Below are 19603 nucleotides of genomic sequence, written 5' to 3'. Positions count from 1 at the left end.
CACCAGCACGTTGTGTGGGTGGGAGAAGCCGGGCTCGCTGCGGGACGTGTAGGGGGACCCCACTAACCTGCTCGATGTTCTGGAGGAGACGGAACTGAGCCTGGAGGGGCAGCCGTGACCACCCGAGGCTGGGAGGTGCCGCAGGACCCACGCGGCCTTGCCCCGGAACCATAGGTCATCCTTTAATGTAGAAACGGAGTCTTTCGAAAAGGAAATGGGAAATCACTTTCATGAGGACAGAATAACAGATCAGTAGGCTGAAGCCAGGGAAGGAGGAGGAGGACGGAGGGGAGGTAGCCCCCTCTTCTGATGACAGAAAACGTGCAGCTCTGTCTCAAATTTGCCCTATTCGGGAACGTGTCAAGTAAGGATGAACAGGAAAAAAGGAATCTGTGGGCCACAACCACACTGAAACCCTCCCTTACTCTTAACCTTTTTTCCTTCGTTGGCCAGATTTTTTTTCATGACAGACGGGCTCAGCCTCAAGAACCGTTTACTTTCACGGGAGTGTGTTTTGTCTAAATGCAGAGTGGCTACAGCTGCGGGTTCCAATCCTGGACCGGGCGACGGACACCAGAAAGGCGCTTGGCATGCCCGCCCGCCGGGGCGGTCACCGGGGCGGTCACCAGGGTGGGAGGCCGGCGCCTGGAGCCCCGCACACGGTCCTTCCCGCGGCTGCCCCGTCTGCAGGCAGCGAGCCCGGGGCTGTTCCCGGTCGCAGGGCGAGGACAGAAGCTCGCAGACCCTTCCGCGAGTCCTGTCACCCTCAAGCGTGACCTAGGAGGGTGATCGTGGGAGACCAGCGAGGGACTGCCAGGCGCAGGTGACACGTGGCAGTGAAGGGTCTGCCACCGAGGCCGTGCATGTGGGCGGCTGTCACCTGTGGTCGCGGGATTTGGCGTTCACTCCCGGATCCCCCGTATTCTGACTGCCGCATTCTGATACGTACGTGTAGACGGGAGCCCGGGTGTCGCGAACTCGTGAGGACAGGAAGGCTGCTGGATGGGGGCGTTCTGGGCGCTGGCACTGTGTTCTGCGCCGCAGCGCTCAGCGAGAGCGTCTCCTGGCCACGGGAGGCCACGGGCCCGGAGTCTGCCTTTCAGCCCGTTCTCTGCCGCCGTCTGTGCCCGCCGGGGCCCTCGCTCATCCACACCCCAGTCCGGGCGTCCTCGGAGGACAGGAGCCTTGGGAAGTCACGTCGGTGTGTTGGGCAAATGACCCCGTTTCGACGAACGAAATGTATTTATCACTGGGGGCCAGCGTAGGCTTTACCAGAAGATCCGCGTCTCCAGCACACGCCAGGCAGAATCCCATCCAGACTGTAAACGTCTGGCCTCGCGCTGGGGCAGAAGCCGTTGGGCGCGATGGTCCACGAGCTGCCTGTTTTTACAAGGAGCAGAGTTTCCAGACGTCCCGCTGGAAACGAGGAGATCCACTGTTTCTCTCCTACAGCGTGAGTCCGTCCAAGTCGGATCATTTGGGGTAAGGTGTAGAGCAGCGTCTCAAAGCACAGGTGACCCGTCTGGTTCTGATCTGTATGAAGACGGAGCCTCCTGGGGGCCAGGGACACCCTAGACCTGTCTTTGGTTCCTGAACCTGGGTCGGTCCTGACCCGGTCGGGCTCTGCGCCCTGGCGGGCTGAGCGCGGGACGGCTCCCCTTTCCGTCTGCCTCACGCCCCACAGGCCGGGCTCCAGATGAGGCCTCCGTTTCTGTGGCTTTGTTTTTTGGTTTTAGGTTTTTCATTTCCCTGGCAGACATTTTTAAAAACCTCAGGGCTTTGTGTTTTTTAATAAGACATTTTTAAAGTCTTCGCTCTTCTTCCTTTATGGAACGTTATCTGTCTCATAAAGTCACTTATACAAGGACGTGCTAGGAGGACTCGGTCGAATGCAATATACCTGTGGACCTCAGGCCTCGTCTTCTGGAAACTCTGCCTTTGGACAAGACTTTTTCTGTGTGTTCCTTTGTTTTTAGGCTGATTTTATCCAGACAGCTTTCTCATGCAAATCCGTGAATACGGACAGATGAGTACAGATGTAGCAACCACCCGAATCACGGTGTAAACCGGGTCTGTTCCCTCCCTCTGCCTCCACCCCCAGCCACCACTGCTCCGTTCCCCGTGCCCAGTTTTGCCTTCTTAGGAAAAAGGCTAAGCGGTGTCCCACTGTCTGAACCTACCAGTTGGTCCCCCTGTCGGCCATTGGACATTCAGATTGGGTTCTGGAGTTTAGCTAAAATAAATCGAGCCACTGTGAGCATTTACTGACAGGTCTTATGGTGAGCACACGTTTAACTTTATAAGAAATGGCCACACATTTCCAGAGAGGCTGCCTCATTCTGCATCCGCACCAGCGGGGCTCTCCGCAGCCTCCCCAGGACCCAGGGGCAGTCTGCCTGTGGGACTCACTGCCCCAGGGTGGCCGCCAGCCTTACTAGGAACCTCGTCAGTGGCCAGTGGCACAGACTGGCTTCCGTGCGCCTGGTTTCCATCTGCTCACCTCCTCTGAGCAAGCATCTGTTCAGATCTCATTTGTGGTGTCTCTGATTCTTGATGTCTGGGCATCCTATCTGTATTCTGGATAAAAATCATTTATCAGAAATATGTCCTGTGCCTGCTGCCTGCTCCTTTTTCTTTGACAGTATCTTTAAGATCAGACCTTTCAGTGGTTTCAACTTTTTTCTTATGTGGTTCATGATCTTCGTGTCACATCTAGAAATGTTTGCCTAACCTGAAGTCATGAAGACTCTTCCCTGTGTTTTCCTTTAGAAACAGAAGGGTTTTAGCTCTTACATTCAAGCCTCCCCCCATGTTGACCACACTCTACAGTCTGTGCCAAATAATTCTGGAGAGCAGGAATTCCAGGGCTGATATAATTCTACCCCAAATAGGTGGGATCCTTAATTTGGAATAGCACTCGGGGCAGGGCTGGTGTTCTCTTATATGAAATAAGCTATAGGCAAAGGTGGCAGATTTAATATGAACTCTGTGCTTTGCATGGATTAGGCAGCTGCCCATTGTTAGCTGGTTGTAGAGGTTGGGGACTGTGCAAATACTTCCGCGTTATCATTGGCTTGGGTTATGTGTTCATTCATCCTGCTGGGGCGTCACACAGCTGCTCACAAGTGGTCATGATTACCCCTGAGAACGGGGCTAATTCTAAGTTTTAGGGAAGGAATTAGTTTTTTGGATCCTACAGAAGTAGTCATTCCCAGTTTCTGGGCCATTTTACGTATTTTCTGATGAGCTGGGCCTTGGGCTGGAATCCCCAGAGGGTGGCCGAGAAGGGCAGCATCGGAAGGGCCGGGAAGGCCTGGGACGCACTGCCAACAGCCGAGGAAGGGAGGGCCGCCCAGGGGACTGGAGAGGATGTGGGGTGTCTGCGGGGGCCGCTGCCCATAAAAGGCGAGGCAGGAAGAGCCGACTTCAGAAAGAGAAGGGATTTCCTAGTATTCACATGTTGGCCCATAAGTCCTGAAGAGTTTATTCTTGGGCCGTCAGGAAAATACTGTAAATTTAAAATCCTGATGTGCGGGGAAGCAGTTTTATCCTTGGAAACGTTCCTCTTTGTCCATCCCTGATGAAGGGAGCTCTTTTCACCCTCCTCCCCACCGCGAACGGGAAGGCTCATGAGCCATGGATGGAAACAGGCACCCCCTGGGGTTGCGTAAACGTGGGCAGCCCCGCAGGCCCCCTGCGGTCCATCAGTCCCGACCGTCCCACGTGTCCCCGTGGCTGAGGACATTGTACCTTTTCTCAGGAGTGAACACTCCGTACAGGAAAGCTTCGTAAGTGTCTCAGGGCTTGAAGGGCCTCCTGGCCGCAGCCGTGGTATTTAAGCAATGCGGATTCAAGTCTGGACTCATTCTTGCCGTCCCTGCAGACTTGGGCTTCGAGGCTGACCCCGGATCCCACACATACTCCCGTAAGGGTTTCAAGACGGGGGAGGCGAGGAGCAGCCCCCATCCTCCCAGGGGCCAATGTTTATTCTGGCCTGTGGCAGAGAGCCCTGAAGCGTAAAACCGAGAAAACTGCATTGAAGGAGTCCTTAACACAAAAATATGACATTTTCCTCTGCCCGATGCAGGAAGCTCAACTTTTCTTCTAAGATCCAACTTTGCGCTTGAGACTTAATAAAAAATACCAGTCCCTCTGTAGGAATGTCAGGAAGGGAAGGAGGAGGGTGTCCGGCAGCGATCTGCACACTTGACTACACAGAGTGACCTCCTGGGGGTCATGTTCCCCGCAGCCCCGGACGGTCTGGCTGAGCCCAGGACTCTGCATTTCCTCCGGCTCCCAGGGGTGCTGGTGCCGCTCGCAGTGTGTAGTGGCAGGTGGAAGACGTAGGGATCGCCCACTCCCAGACCTGGCTGCGTGACTCTGGGCTCTTTGTGCCAGACCCTCCTGAGCCCCTGTTGTCTCATCTCAAGCGGGGGCGATGGCCGGTCATGCGTTTGGCGTGGGGGTAAAATGAGATCAGCGGTTTTCTAAGACCTCAACAGGTCTGCATCCCAACGATACCTCATTAAATGACGCGTATCTTCATCCCGTTTCCCAGCAAGCAGCACACGGATGTGAATCAGATGAGAGGGCGGGGGTCACGGCACATGGTCACTCCTTTCCACCGTGTCTGCTGGCTCTTAAGTATTTTGTGGAAATACTTTTATCAAGTAGACTGCAAGAATCTTGGGAGTTTTAGAGATTTGCACAAAGTCATTCAAACTAGAGTCCTCCTCTTTCTGGGGTGATTTCTAACATCACCTCCAGCAGAAGGAAGGGAAGAGAGGGAAATAGGTTTTCTGACCATGACTTTTCCAGTAAGGGTGGGAGTTGATGTTCATTAGCAGAAAGGAAGATCCTTTTCATTCCCTGGTCATTCTGGCCGGTCTTGACAAACACACGGGGTGCCCTGGCAGGCAGGATGTCCTCAGGGAACTCTCAGGCCTGATGACTGAAACATGCACAGCGAGGTCCTTGACCTTGACGTCAATGCCCATTTAGCCGCAGCCGCACAGGGTGTGTCCTGTGGGCGAGAGCGAGCGTCCAGTCCCCCGGGACGAAGGTCTAATTCAGAGTCTTTCCAGACTCTTCCTGGCCCTTCCCCAGGGCGGAAGCTGGATGGAATTTGTGAAATGCTCCATCTCTGAGAAGCTCCATCATGGCTTCAGAGTGACGCCGTCTTCACGCCCACTGTGATGGCTAGAATTTTAAAAAGTGGAAAATAACAAGTGCCAACAAGGACACGGAGAAATCTGGAACCCTCACACACTGCTGCTGTGAATGCCCCTGGCATGGCCGCTGTGGAGAACAGCATGGCGGGGGCTCCAGAAGTTAAGCAGAATTTCTAGAAGACCAGCAATTCCCTTCCTGAGTTTATGCCCCGAGGAGCAGAGAACAGGTGCTCACAGAGACAGCTGCGTGTGTGTCCCCCATGGCACTGTCCACAGCAGCCCTTGGGGGCAGACACCCTCCGTGTCCATCAGCGGATGAGGGGACGAGTGGTGGCCGTCCGTCCACTGAATGTTGTTCAGCCGTGGACATGAACGCAGCCCTGGGAGGTGCTCCCACACGAGAACCTCAGAAAGGTTCTGTGAAGGGGAGCAAGCTGGGCACCAAAGACCCCCCAACCCCGACCTAGGACTCTGTATACTGGATGTTCCCAGACCGGGCAGATCCCATCGACACCGAGAGCAGGTGCCACTCTGGCTGGGGACCAGGCGCTGGAGTGGGGGCAGCGGGAGTGCCTGCTCGGTGGGTACAGAGTCGTCTTTGGGGCAGTGGAAATGTTTTAGAACCAGACAGCGCCGGTGGGTAGAGAGCTCTGTGAATGTGTGGGAGCCACTCTAAAACGGCTGGTTTTATGGGAACTCCATGGGGACAGCGAGAAAGACGGATTTTATTCCCAAAGCCAGACTTCCCATTCCAAGAAACAAAGGCTAAGGAGAAGTCCAGTGACAATGGCAGGAAAGTGAGTACATGATGTCGCTATCCCGCTTCCCAGCAAGGCAGTCGAGGAAAAGGTTAACGAGCGCACGAGGAAGGACGTGGGTTTTCATCTCGGAGACGCACGCCTTCCGTTCTGTTGACGGGGGATGCCCCGTCCAGTGATCTCCCCAGCCAGACATGAAGTTTGCAGACAGTCACAGTGACAGTGTGAGTGATCAGCATTTCATCCTGCAAAGGCTGCTCGTGTCAACGCTGACGAGCTCCAAGCCTCCCCGTGACTGGGGCCTTGGAAGGTTAGGGGCGGACTGCGTCATCACAAGATGGTGACTGTCGAACGGCTGCAGACAAAACAGGGCTGAGCACTCCAGGGGACCCATAAGAATCCAGTGAAAGTCTGTTTTGTCCCCAAACTTACAGCAGAGGTAGCGTGAGGAGGCCCCTGAGTGCTAGACTGAGGTGAGCCTAGGATTCATGTGGGTCCAAGGTCAGGCTGCCCACGGTCCAGCACAGCCGTCCTCGAGGAGGGGGGGACAAGTGAGGGGCTCTGGCCCCCGTTCACCACGTCCTTCAAAGACATCAAACACCCTGGCTTTGCTACTGTGTACAGTGCTTGTGCTCGGACTGAGTATTTGGCGATTTCTGCCTTGACTGGAGCCTCTGGGACACATGCAGGGGACCCAGAGACCCCACCGGCTCCAGAACTCACCCTGGCCCAGAGGGAGCCCTGAGGAGACTTCCCAAAACTCCCCTTCATTGGAGGAGGCGGGAGTCCCAAGCTTTGGGGTAGATCGCACCCACCAACTCCGCCTTAATCTCCACCCCTATCTTCCACCCCAGAGAAAGTCACCTCCGCTTCCCCCACATCTGGGCGCCGCCTCCCGAAGGAGTGGGCAGTGTGGGACGGCTCCGCAGCTGAGGGTGAGCGCCCCGCGCCCCTCGGCCGGGTGCATGATGTTCCGTGCTCATCCCTCGTCCTCCCGCGATTGCTGGGCTTCCGCCCCCTGGCAATTTTGGAAGACGCCGCTGTGACCACGAGTGTGCAAGTACGGGTTCCCGTCCCACCTTCAGCCAGTTTGAGTTTTACCCCCAGACTAGAGCTGTCGGGCCGCGGAGCCCTTCTCTGTTCCATCCTCGCAGGGACAGCCCGTGCGCCCCTGTAGCTGCGGCGCTCCACGTTCCTGTAGCTGCAGCGCTCCACGTTCCTACGCGCGGGGCTCGGGGCTCCCACTTTTCCACGACCCTGCCCACTCGGCATTTTGTCTTTCTGCGACAATCGCCGTCCATGTCCAGTGGCTATGGGCCCAGGTCTCTCTAGGCTCCGGGAACCCATACTTCTCCGTGCGTGCGAGTGGTGTGTGTGTAGACAGGAGAGATGACTGGATCGCTCAAACGTCTGGGGGTTGTGTGATGCCTGGTGCAGGACACAGCTCGTCCCTGTCACAGGCATTCTAGTGAGATACGGACAAAATCTTAGAAATTTGCTTGGAGTTTTCTTTTTAACTGAAAAGGCTTTTTCTAGAAAGTACAAGTAAGTTGATTCTTTCATCCCAACCCAATACTAGCATTTCATAAGAACATCAGTTTGTTGGGATGACTTTTTCTCACATTTAACATGTTTTTCTCTTTTTCAGCTCTAGGCCTTCTCTTAGCCAAAAATCACTTTGTTCCAACTGTGGCAGGAGGTGGAAGAGGACATAGAATGTTCTTGGAATGTTGTGTCTCCTTGAGAATGAAGAGCGTGGTTTGTTGTGACTGGTCGTGACTGAACTCTCTTGTTTCTGCAGGGCCAGCCCGGGCCAGTGGGCCCCCAGGGGTACACCGGGCCCCCAGGCCTGCAGGGGTTCCCAGGACTGCAGGGCCGCAAAGGGGACAAGGGCGAGCGGGGGTCACCCGGGATCACAGGACCGAAAGGAGACGTGGTACGGTGACTGCTGGGCCTCCCTCCACTTTCTCAGTGGGCGGTGGGCGTCCCGGCCTTCGGTAAGTCCATCTGTCTTCTTGACAGGGAGCGAGAGGTGTTTCTGGATTCCCTGGAGCCGATGGAATTCCCGTAAGTGTTTTGTACGCTTGGGATTTTCAAATGTGGTACTCGTGCTAAGCAGTAGGTCCGTGACTTGCAGAAACGTCTCCGTCGGGGCCTCCTGCCCTGGGCGTTCCCCGATCCCGGCCGCCTAGACGTGCGTCCGTCTGCCCTGGAGTGTGGTGGAGAATCCGGCACAGCGTTTCCTCTGTAAACGCTCCTCCGCACTGGGCTCCGGCATCCAGGCTCCTTTGCCGAAGCAGCCGTCGTCTCGTAATGAAATGCTGAGTGTTGCTCAGAGGCACTCAGTCGAGCCGGCCTCGGAATGTCGCCGGGACCTGCAGCCGGAGCCTCGCGGCCGAGCCCACGAGGTGCGGAAGGCCCTCCGCGCTTCGTGCAGGTTCCCGAACTCTCTGAAGTCAAACCACACATGAACGAGAAGACGAGACGGGGTTCGTCCAGGAGAAAATCTCCAAATGCAGTAAAATGTGTTGTTCTGACCTAGTTTACGTCTCGCGGCTCACAGGAATAAACAGCAGCCTGAGTCACAGCCTGATTCACGCGGACCCGCGAGGAGGTTTCCCAGGGTCCGCTTCCTGCAGGTCCTGGCTGTGGCGCAGATGTGTCTGTCACAACACGGCCATCTGCTTCCAGCGTCCGAGGACAGCTGCTTCGGGAACGGTGTGCTCGCGTACGGGCCTTGCTCCACACACCGTGTCGCATGGGACCGTGTTAGCACGCGCGCACACACGCACGCGCACACATTCCCGGGGCTGCCTCAGCGGGGCCGCCGCCTCGTAGGAGAGCGAGGGAGGGCGTGAGAGCCATCACGGGGAGGGCACGCTTGTCCTTCAGAGCCTGAGCCACGTTGCCAGGAGAAGGAAGCTCCCGGAGCAGAGAGAGGAAGCTGCCCGCAGGGCCATGAGGCCTGGGTGGCGGGGACCCTGGGCGTCCCCTGGATGGGTCTCACACGCACCAGGCACGGACATGCAGCTGTGACCAGGCAGGGAGGCCACTTGCCCATTAGTCAGACTCTTGAGAAACGGGCGGAAGTGAGGAATCCTTAGATTTCCAGAGGTAAACAGGGAGAATGTCTTCCTTCCAACTGCCCCAAACCAGTCGCCCACTTTGAAACTGCTTCTCTGAGCTCCTCAGGCCGCCCATCCATTTGGTCTTCTGGAAGCTGAAATCTGGGTTTAAACAGAGTGATCTCACGGGAAAATATCGTAACCTATCTGAATCATATTTCAATTTGTTTTTCCACTTTGTAGTCATTTAATATGAGGAGCAAAGAGTTTACAAGTTAGAAAGTGTCGTCTCATGAGGGAGGGAGGCTCGAGTGTGCGTGGACCCGAGGCTTCTGTAGACTCTCCGGGCTGCTCGAAATGGCCCCGCTCGCCAGCCGCCAGAGCTCTGGGACAGCACAAACGGGAGCTCGAGGGCCACCTGCCACCTCGAAGCAGCTCAGAAATGCGACGTCAAAGGACCGGGATAAATTTAGCCGTCCAGGAGCCATGCGGAAGCGTGACGTGCACTCAGATCTTGGAGCTGTATCTGATTAGAGACTGAACCGAGAGGAGCGTCAGCTCAATGTCACTAAAGTTTTCCATCCAAGAACAATTTCAAACATGTGAGATTGACACACAGTTTCGAAGGACTCCAGAGAGCAAGCAAGATCAGCAGACAGTTCGGGAGAAGCATGAAGAGCTCCGTTTAGGAAACGTCGACCACCACAGATGGTGAGCAGACACCCCCGAGCGCGTTGTCTCCTGCCGAGTTTGAAGGACCAGCTTTCGTGGTCGGGGTTTCTCTTGCCTCCGGGATGGCGACCGGAAGCCTGTGGCGTCTCTTCTCATCCAACGGCGCCCCTGAAAGCGGTAGCTTTGGACATCTAAAGCCAAGAGACGTACAACCAAAGGAAAATGCTACTTTCCTCATCGTGTTTCTTAATATCATTCAGGGTCCAGGCCCCCATGTAGGATTTGTCCCTTTATCTTGAGATGTTCCAGATTTCTCAAAGTAAACCTAAAAGACTTCCAACACAGCCTCCAAAAACTCACTCCAGAATGTACGCGTGGTCCGCTGCGAAGAAAGTCAGGATTTTGAAGAGGATAAGATAGCGTACGTGGAACGTCTGCTGCGGGAAGCAGCAGCATGATACCCTTGGCCAGCAGCCCAGCCCCTGCTTGTCCAGGAGCCAGACGAACGCAGGGGGGACACCCGCGGACTCAGCCCAATGGTCTCCAGTCATCCGAAAGACGTCCGATCACGTTGCCTTCCCTCCCCCACGCCCAACACCTCAGAACATCTGACTTCTTTCCGTTCAAGTTTAAAATCGAGAAAGGAGCGTTCCCCCAGGAAAGCAAATGAGGGGACGTCGGTCCCTCCGCACAGGGCCCGGTCACATGAAATCCCTTCCAGGCCACACGAACGTCTTCCGCCTGTGGGATGTAGCTCTGTCAGACTCACCCCCCCAGCTCAGTTGGGCACAAAATGTCGAGGCACCCTGTTGTCCTTGCAGGACCTGGCTGCTTCTAGAATGTTTTCTAGAGTTTTTAAGTCTGCTGTGACCTGTGCCTGCTCAGACAGACCTCCCGGCAGACCAGTGACAATTTACTCCCTCACCAGCGCCCTGGGAAACAGAACTTTGTCAGGAAGGCCTTTCTCCTGCTCACAGTCGTGCCCGCGCGCCTCTGTTTCCTGATCTCCCTCATCCGCTCGCTCCGGTTCCCTTCCTCGTGGGAGCGAGCAGGACGGGATGATACAGAGCCGTTTGATGGCACCGCGTGGGAGAGCCGCGGGGTGTGTGCTGGAAGCCTCACTTGCCTTTCTCGTCCTAGGGACACCCTGGCCAAGGCGGCCCCCGAGGGCCACCCGGCTATGACGGCTGCAATGGGACCAGAGGAGACGTGGGTCAGCAGGGACCCGCCGGCCCCCCGGGCTTTCATGGCCCTCCCGTGAGTACCCGTGTGTGCGCACCGGCCCTCGTCGGTGTAGGCCTGGAGGGCGGCGGGCGCCTCCCGTGGGCCCATCCAGAAGGCCCTTTTAGAAGGGGTCACAAAGAGGCTTTCCAAGGATGGTGGGTTTTCCCCTGAGGGCCCCATGGCCAGGGCGAGCGGCCGCTCTCCACCTGCCCCCAGCACCCCCAGGAAGGTCGCCCCTGTCCTCGGCGGGCGGTCAGGATGAAGGAGATGTTCCTGCAGGCATCTCGGCATGATTTTCCTGGGTCTGAAGATCTTCATTTCCTTATCCAGTCTGTAAACAGAATAGAAAACTATTGGCTCAGTTTATATTACGCAATTTTACGGGCATCAGCACGTTCTCCCCGGGGCCGCGTGTCAAGTTACAGTGAGTAACACGAGTAGCAGCGGTCGATTCGGAGGCTTAAAGCTTGACAGAACGCCCCGTGAGTCATGACTTCATCAGATCCTAAAATCCTGAGACGTGACACGCACTCTCCAGCCCTGACGGGTGGAAGTGAGCTCTTCCTGATGGAAGACGGTCTCGTCTTCATCCGTTTTGTGCACCGTTCTCAGGTCTTTGCAAAAAGTCTTGAAATGGTTTTCAGGACTGTATTGCGACCCTCATGCCCTCAAAGTCTTGCCAAGTCGGGGTCCCACTAACACCTTACTTGGTAGGAGAACCAAGGCTGGGGAAGAGCAGTCACACATCCCCCCCACCGCCGTTTCCTGCGAAGCTAGTGGGTTTCTCCCCCCGCCCCCAACCTCGAAGGTCCTCCTTCCTCGGCCGTGACCTTTTTGTGTCGTTCACCTTCTCCACAAGGATCATCACTTTCTAGTCTGCTCTAATATCATGAAACTTCATTATCAATAAATATATCCATTACTATAAAATACTGATTTTTAAATATTTTAATTTATTTGAGAGAGAGAGTATGCACACGCAGGGGGAGCAGCAGAGGGAGAAGGAGAAACAGACTTCCCACTGGTCAGGGAGCCCAACATGGGTTTGATCCCAGAACCCTGAGATCACGACATGAGCTGAAGGCAGAGTCTCAACCGACGGAGTCTCCCAGGAGCCCCTAAAATACTGATTTTATACGCAGGCACCAGAAGACGTGTACACACACTCGCGTGTGCACACACCTCACGTCCATTTGTCATGACGCCAGCTCTAGGGAATGACCCAGTATCTTTCTCAAAAGTGGTGCCTCGGGGCATACGTGTTAGTATTTTTAGCACTCTCACGCCAAAGACAAGACAAAAACAGATTATGCAGAAAAATAACATGTTGATATCCTAAAGGATTTGTCTACTGAGCATTTGGTTGGGGTTTGGAAAATAACAAGTCCTATAAAATATTTCTGTTTTCACTTTGGAGGAAGGTACTACTGGGTAAATATAAAAGTGGAATTCTCACCTTTGTGGCCCAGTGTAGTGACTAGTGTTCAGAGTAACATAAATAAAGGAAAGACATTGCCCATGAAGGTCAATATTCCATTACCCCGATGAGCTCTGCTGCCCTGAAGGCTAACAGGTGTTTCTGCGTTTTCTCTGTCCCCGGTGCGCACTACTGTAGGGGCCCCAAGGACCCAAAGGACAGAAAGGCGAGCCCTATGCCCTGTCCAGCGTGGACCGCGACAGATACAGGGTAAGCTCGCTTGGTACGGGATGCGACACTAGTGATCTGGGTGAACTCCTGACCGACAAGGGTGCTTTCCAAGTAGGCTGAGTTGTGAGGGTGCAAGGATGGGGGCTCCCTGGGGAGGCGGAGCCACCAACACCATCATGAGGTGGAAACCATCGCTGTCCCATCAGGTCACATTCCTCTGGGGGTACTCCCCTTTCCCCGTAGTCACGGTGCCCCAGGTAGGAGGAACATTACCAAGTCCCTGGTTGTGAGAAAATGTAACTAGAGCTAAAGATTTGGTTAAAAACCAGAACGCTTCCCATTATGTCTTCTCAACTAGGGGGAACCCGGAGAGCCTGGCTTGGTTGGCTTCCAGGTAAGTTCTATTTTTCTTAGAGGATGTTCCAAGCAGAAGTGTAAGAATTCAGACTCTGAATACCGGTCTTCTGTTCTTAATGGCCTCCTCTTGCTGCCTGTCCTTAGGGCCACCCCGGCCGGCCTGGGCCTATAGGACAGATGGGTCCAGTTGGAGCTCCGGGAAGACCGGTAAGTCCTCACTCCTGGACCACCGTCCAGGCGTCCTCTAGAGACGCTGCTTCTCCAGTGTTCATGCAGATGGAGGCCTCACGTACAGCTGGGATGTCTGTGGTCCCTCTAGAAAGAGTCCAGATAAAACACATCATCCTTTGCATGCATTTTGCTACTGTTAAGGATGAAGAAAGAGGACTTGAGATTCTTGGCCACCAGGTCACCACCAACCATGTCCATTTTGACTTGGTGCTGGCCAGGCGCCCCTCCAGTCCCACAGAAGCTCTCTTAGCCCCACAGCCAGCCGCTGGCCAGGGGCCTGTCATCCCTGGGGAAAGCAGATCCAAATCCAGTAGGTGAATAAGGAGGCAGTGGGCTCTGCGGGCGTGGCCATCATTGTGAGGGAGGTATTAGTTAACGAGATGGCGCCAGTGCCCCACGTGAGTGGCGGTCTACATGTGTTCCCGACCCTTGCATTCGAATGACGGAGTGAGTAGCCACAGGACAAATGCAGGGGTGAAGGAGGGCTTGCTGCAGGAAAGGGAAGAACCGGAAAGGAGAAGCCACTTCTGCCACTGCCCTGGGGCCTAGAGCTAAAACAGCCCCAGAAGTATAGCTGTAGGACAGATGGACCTTGGACAACATTAGGAGACATTTGCCTCCAGGCGGAGAGAGACCTTCTTGCAGAAAGCCAAGGAGGTGAGGGCTACGTGACCCCATGTTCTTTGCCCTCCTACTTCGCACTGGTGTCTGCTTTGCTCACAACACACATACCGAGCGGGTGTTCTTTAAATGCCCATTTCGGGGAACCTGAGCTGTCCTGAGCTGCGGGTTCTTAAGCCTCATCCCAAGTGTCGTGTTGACACCGAAGGATTTGCAGAAAGACAGCGATGTCCGCAACAGACCTTCATCCCGGCTGTTTGGGCCTGCCCTTTAATTCTGGTCGCAAACATTTGCGGACCCACCAGCAAAACGTGCTAGACGGTGTTCCAAGGGGACCCCCGGAGGAGGTCAGGAGAAGCCATCTCCACAGTGATGGGGTCTGGGACCATGCAAAGTGTCCGAGCAAGCAGGAGTAGGACACGGGTGACGTCAGAAGTCTGAACTCGAACGCAAACCCAGAACAGCTGTCCACGGCCAGCCAGCACGTTCTGAGAGCCAGGCCTGACCCGGCCCTCCGCCTCCAGCGCGTCCTCCCCGCCCAGACTATGCACCCGAAACCTCTACACATAGCACATGGGCTTCGAGACACACGGTGGACGGCTGTCCCGGAGCTTTCTAGCAGATGTTGTCTGGGTCCTGGGATAAAGAAAACAGTTTATAAATTTCTCTGTATTTGTGCAGGGCCCGCCTGGACCCCCTGGACCAAAAGGACAGCCAGTAAGTTGGTTACTGGGGTGGGGGGCTGGGGGTGGGCTGGGGGTGGGGCTTACATACTTGTGCTTACCCTGCCTGACCGCAGAACTGCTTGGTGGACAACAGCGCATTATTCATTTTGTGATGAGAACGATCTTGTAGCTGCTTAGGACTTAATGTTGTAAATGCCGAAGATGAATCCAGAGGGACCCCTGGAGTGGTGGGCGTAGGTGTAAGGGTACCGTGAATGTTTCGTTGTTTGCAAATTACGTGACACCTGCTGTTGTGTGAAGATCGCCCTGACGGACGGACGTTTGATTGGGAATAGAGACACAGGGACAGCTTGTGTCCGCATGTGTGACCGCACAAGAGGGACAAAAGTGACTGTATCCGTGTGGGGGAGCCAGTGGCATCCTTCTTACCCTGGTGCGGCCCCGCTTTCTGTACCCGAGGGGGACCTCAGCCTGTGGGGATACAGTCGGGGATTCTCAGGTGAAGCTTGAGCCCAGAGCTGTGCTGTTCCCAGTAGAGAAAGGTTACGAAGTTGGAGGGAGCACAGGGAAGTAGTGGCTTGTCAGAATCTGTAGACTGGGGTTCTGTGTCACCGGGCTGAGCCGTGTATAAGTGTCCAAGACCAGCAGCAGGAGTCTGGGATCGAGACGGGACAGGCGTCCGAAGGGCTTGGGCTGCCCTTACCGACGCTGAAAGACCGTCCGTGGCCTGCGCGAGGCCGAGGACGTCCCCCAGCCCACACGTTCCCATGTCTGCTCCATGGAAACCTCATCTCTGTGACCTCCAGGGGACCTCGGCCGCCCCCACCCCCCGTTCCCATCACCTCTGACATGGCTTCCGGCTGGGGCTGGAGCTCGTTAAGGCTGCTGCCCCCGCCACCAGGCTCCCCACTGTCTTGCAGCCATAGGCAGGGTGGGAACGGCCCAGAGCCAAGAGAAGCGGATGTAGGACGGGGCGGCCAAGCCCCGGGGTCACCTCAGATCCCCACTTGGCTGCAATACAGACGGCCCTCGCCCTCCGCCAGGTCACTTCCTGGGGACTGGGACAGGGAGCTCACAGGGCAGAGGGACCGCAGGGGCCCCAGCAAATCACATTCTGATCTAGCCTGGTGCGTTCCGGACTTTGATTTCAGCTCCTGGCCAGGTGGGAAAGGAGAAAAAAAGCAAAAATTAATTAAAGGCTTTGTTATTATTTTTGGAGACACTCTGGGCATGGGAGGGGGCGGGCGGGATACTGCAGAGAGAAAGACCAGATAGGGCCCCACATGATCCTTTGTCACGGCGGGAGTGTGGAGACCCTGGGGAGGGAGGAAGCAGAGTTGTTTCCAGGCGGAAGAAAAGAGCAGGATTTCTGTAATCTGGGTGAGCGTGTGGGGCCGCTTCTGGTCAGGCTTATCCTGGGTTTCAGGTCAAGTCTGTTCTCTAACAGGTGTCCACCCCCCTCGTGAGTCTACTACCTCCTTGCTAAGTTGGGGCCCAACCCAGAGAATCCCCATCCCCTAAAATCATTAAAAGGGTCAAAGTGTTTGGGAAATTAGGATTATCTCACCAAAATGAGAAAGGGCCGTGGCAGAAGGGATACTGACTCATGACCCTCGGACACGGGGCTGGGGGGAAGGTGGCTGCTTCCTGGGTCGTCAGGCCAGACCTGCAGAAATGCTCTGAGACTGTCATCTGTGCAGATGACAGTGTAGGAACCAGCCGGCGGGACCCAGGAGCAGGTCTGCACTCTGCCCCGCACCTGCGTGGGGACACAGGCCCCCACCGCCTGCGGCGTCCGAGTTCATGAGCAGAGCACTAGCTCATACAGCAAGTGCAGAATTAATGACTCAGCCAATGTCCCAATCCTCCGAACGGCTGAACGACAAACTAAAATATTCCCAAATGTTAGCCCACTCTTTTTGAGGGTTTGCTTTCAGCGTAAAATAGAGATTTCTAAAAGCACGTGTGTTTGAATAGCCCATCGTGCTTCTGCTCCCCGTCATTGCCGTCACTCAGACCTAAACCCAGGGAGTGTGCAGAAGGCACTGGGAGGTCCCCCTTGCGGCAACCCGCACGTGACCCCAGCCTGCTCCCGATCACGTACCGTGACACCAGACTGGGACTCTTATTATGTGGTCTATATGTGGGACTTGCAAAAGAAGACACTCACTTTCTCTTGGGTCAGATAGCTTTGGGGAGGGGACTCCGGAATATTCTGCAAGGATAATTGCTCAGGATGCTGCTAGTAGATCTTACATTTCTTTGTCTTAAAAAAAAAACAAAAAAAGAAAAAGAAAAAATTACTTCACTGTGATTAAGGACTTTTAAAAACTTAGAAAAATCATTTCTCTTTTCAGGGAAACAGAGGACTTGGCTTTTATGGAGAAAAGGGTGAAAAGGTAAGGAAACATAATAGATTAACGTGGAGGCCCGCTTAGCAATGAGAAACTAAATCTTTTTAATGACAGCTTTCCATGCAGTTGTCCTGGCCATTTGCATCGGAAAGCGTCACCGTACAGTGCCAGGCCGTAAAGTTTCAGGCTGTGGAAAAGGCTCCAGTGGTAGCAGTGGGTCGCTAAGACAGTGAAAGCCGATAGTACAGGCTAGCCCCGGCCAGACTAACGACGCAGACACGACCTCAGCTGTCCGCAGCACCCACGAGTAAAGGCATTGCCCCGAGGTGTCCCAGGGTGGGGAGCCCTGAGCTGATGGAGCAGACTGAGGCGGGAACCAGAGGCCACCACGGAGCCCGTGCAGGGGCCAGGCACCCGGCCGGCCTCGCTGGCGTGCAGGAAGACTGTGTGGTGTCTGTAACCCCCTGTGCCCCCAACAACCAGAGACCGTGGGCCTTCGAGAGTCTCACTTGAGGCCACATGTGTGAAAAGCCCAACAGGCAAAGATCACCAACACGTGGCCCGTCGCGTTCACCGCATGAGTTCCTGCCCGCCGTGAAATACCCTTATTCTGTGGCCTCGTTGTTTGCAGATTTTCATTTTGTTTTCCCCTGTGCTATTTGGTGGCACCCAGTACTGCTCAGGTCTGAAGGCAAGGACTTTTTCTTTGTGCTAATGCCATAGAAAAAATGTAAAAAGCAAAACATTGAAAGATCCAAACACATAAACATGTGAACACCTGTACAATGACGCATGACAAGGAAAGTCTGGAAAGAAGTCCCTGAGCAGAAGGGGGCGTGGCACGTCGGGCAGAGCGGAAATGAGTGAACACCTCTAGCCTCTAAAGAGCTGATTCAGAATTAATAATTCAGAATTAATAAGGAAACTTCAAGGCCCTGGCAGGTAATGGGGGGGCGATCAAGCAGCTCCGGGCATTTTTGTAGATGTCACGTTAGCAGACTCTCAGGATACACCCGCCAGCCTCCCTTTCTGCAGGTGGTAATCCTGTCCCTTGACTCCCGTCCATCCCATGTGACTTATGGGCTCAACGTTGTATTATTTAGTTTACAGGTGGAAATATGAAAAGAAAAGACAGTAAGCTTCTATTTGTGTCAGTTAGCTCCTGGGAGGGGAAGCCACATACAGTGCGGAAACCCTGTCCGGTAGTGTTGCAGGTTGACAGACGTCGCTGTCTGTGCACCGCCTGCAAAGCGTTTCTTGCTCACAACAAAAATGCCAACTAAAGCAAGCCAGAGGTATTTTACTTATTGAAGATGCTGCTTTTTATAATATAAAACCCCCCCAACTGGTGAGCCAGTGATGAAACTGGGGTGGTCCTTTCATGTCTTAGGCACGTCCTATACCTTGGCCCCAATCTTGGAAAGCCTTACGGTAATCCGCTGATACGCAGGCATTGAGCTCTTGTACAAAAATTCATCGTAAGGAGATCCCTCCACAGAAGCAAAGGCAGCCCAGACTGTGAACAACGTGAAAAACTTCTGGGAGTAGATTATAAATGGTTGTGAATACAGGGAACCAAATAACTCTGCACCGTGATCATTTTATTTTATGCTCTGATTGTACTTGTAGTGCTTGTAAATAATACACAAATAGAAACACCCGTTTGCAGTGGTGCGCGCTTTCATTCACGCCTGATGGCGTCTTTCCGATTCAAGGATTACTGCTTTTGCTAAACCGTTCGCAGGGCGACATCGGCCTGCCAGGACCCAACGGGATTGTGTGGGATTTCCACCCGGCTGTCGGACCCACGAAGGAGACGTTCCACCCGGAGCAGTATAAGGTAAGGAAGCTGCAGCAGAATGGCCCGGGTTCCCGGTGGAACTAAAATAAGGAGAAGGAAAAAAAGGAACTTCCTTCGACCTTTTTCGAACAATCACAAAGCCAGCGAGCGCTCCCATCCAGCAGAACCTCGTGCCTGACAACACTGCCCCAGTCACACGGGGCCCGGTCCCCCATCTTGCAAAGCTGTGGCAGATCTGAGACCAGGATTCGTCCCACAGTCTCAAAGCTGTCCTGAGTCTTCAGGTCCCTCTCCAGCCGGAGGTCCGTGGTCAGAGCATAATTCAAAGCCAGGATATGGAGTTATTCGAGCAAAACGTTGTATTTGGCAGAAGGAGCCCACTTGGGCTCTCGGCTGACGTGGAGCATTGTTGTGGGTGTTTTTCCGTCAAAGTCCGTTTTCTGACTTCTGTATTCTGTTAACCTTTTGTCTGATTACAAGTCTAGTCTTGGGTCTCAGTAAAACTTAACACCCCTTCACGGCTCGCTTGCTCCAACGGGCCACAGGACCTTCGCGTGTGTTTGAGCTCCCTGGTAACCCGTGAGGACGGTAATGCCCGGCCTCGTATTGCTGTGGAGGGGGGACTACAGAGACACCCCCGATCGGGTCGGGCACAGACAGTGCCTGGGGACCAAAGTGCAAACCCCAAACATAGACTCTAATTCCTGCTCTTCGAGTATCTGTCCGGATGGGGGCTGGGTACACGGCCGCAGTCGGGAGAAGGCAGGCCTCCGGCGGGGAGGCAATCAGGCCCCTGCGCCTCACATAAGAGCCACATGACCGTGGACAGAAGCAGCCTGGCCGGTGGCCGGCGTGAGGCAGAATGCAGGGAGAGTGTGTTAGGAGCAGGCGGTCGTGAGCCAGCTGAGTCCAGAGCAGGACCCCTGGACAACCAGGCCAGAGAGGGGCCCCATCCTGTCAAGGTGGGATCCAGGCATGACTCTGGCTCCTGGTGGGCCCCGATCGTCAGCCAGGT

At 54.8% G+C, this 19603-nt stretch overlaps 1 protein-coding gene across 1 annotated transcript in view; it reads left to right on the top strand.

Moving 5' to 3' along the window:
- The window catches only part of COL4A2 (collagen type IV alpha 2 chain), a 155876-nt gene that overhangs the window by 91557 nt on the left and 44716 nt on the right, over positions 1–19603 (top strand). Inside the window, 9 exon segments of the mRNA XM_032881048.1 lie at positions 7731–7865; positions 7952–7996; positions 10807–10923; positions 12506–12577; positions 12897–12932; positions 13040–13102; positions 14429–14464; positions 16791–16832; positions 18532–18627. Of these exon segments, the coding sequence (XP_032736939.1) occupies positions 7731–7865; positions 7952–7996; positions 10807–10923; positions 12506–12577; positions 12897–12932; positions 13040–13102; positions 14429–14464; positions 16791–16832; positions 18532–18627 (642 nt within the window).

The sequence above is a fragment of the Lontra canadensis genome, unplaced genomic scaffold (genome assembly GCF_010015895.1).
Source record: "Lontra canadensis isolate GAN:19392208 unplaced genomic scaffold, GSC_riverotter_1.0 scaffold73, whole genome shotgun sequence".
Classification (NCBI taxonomy): Eukaryota; Metazoa; Chordata; class Mammalia; order Carnivora; family Mustelidae; genus Lontra; species Lontra canadensis.
This window is presented reverse-complemented; position numbering and strand designations above follow the sequence as displayed.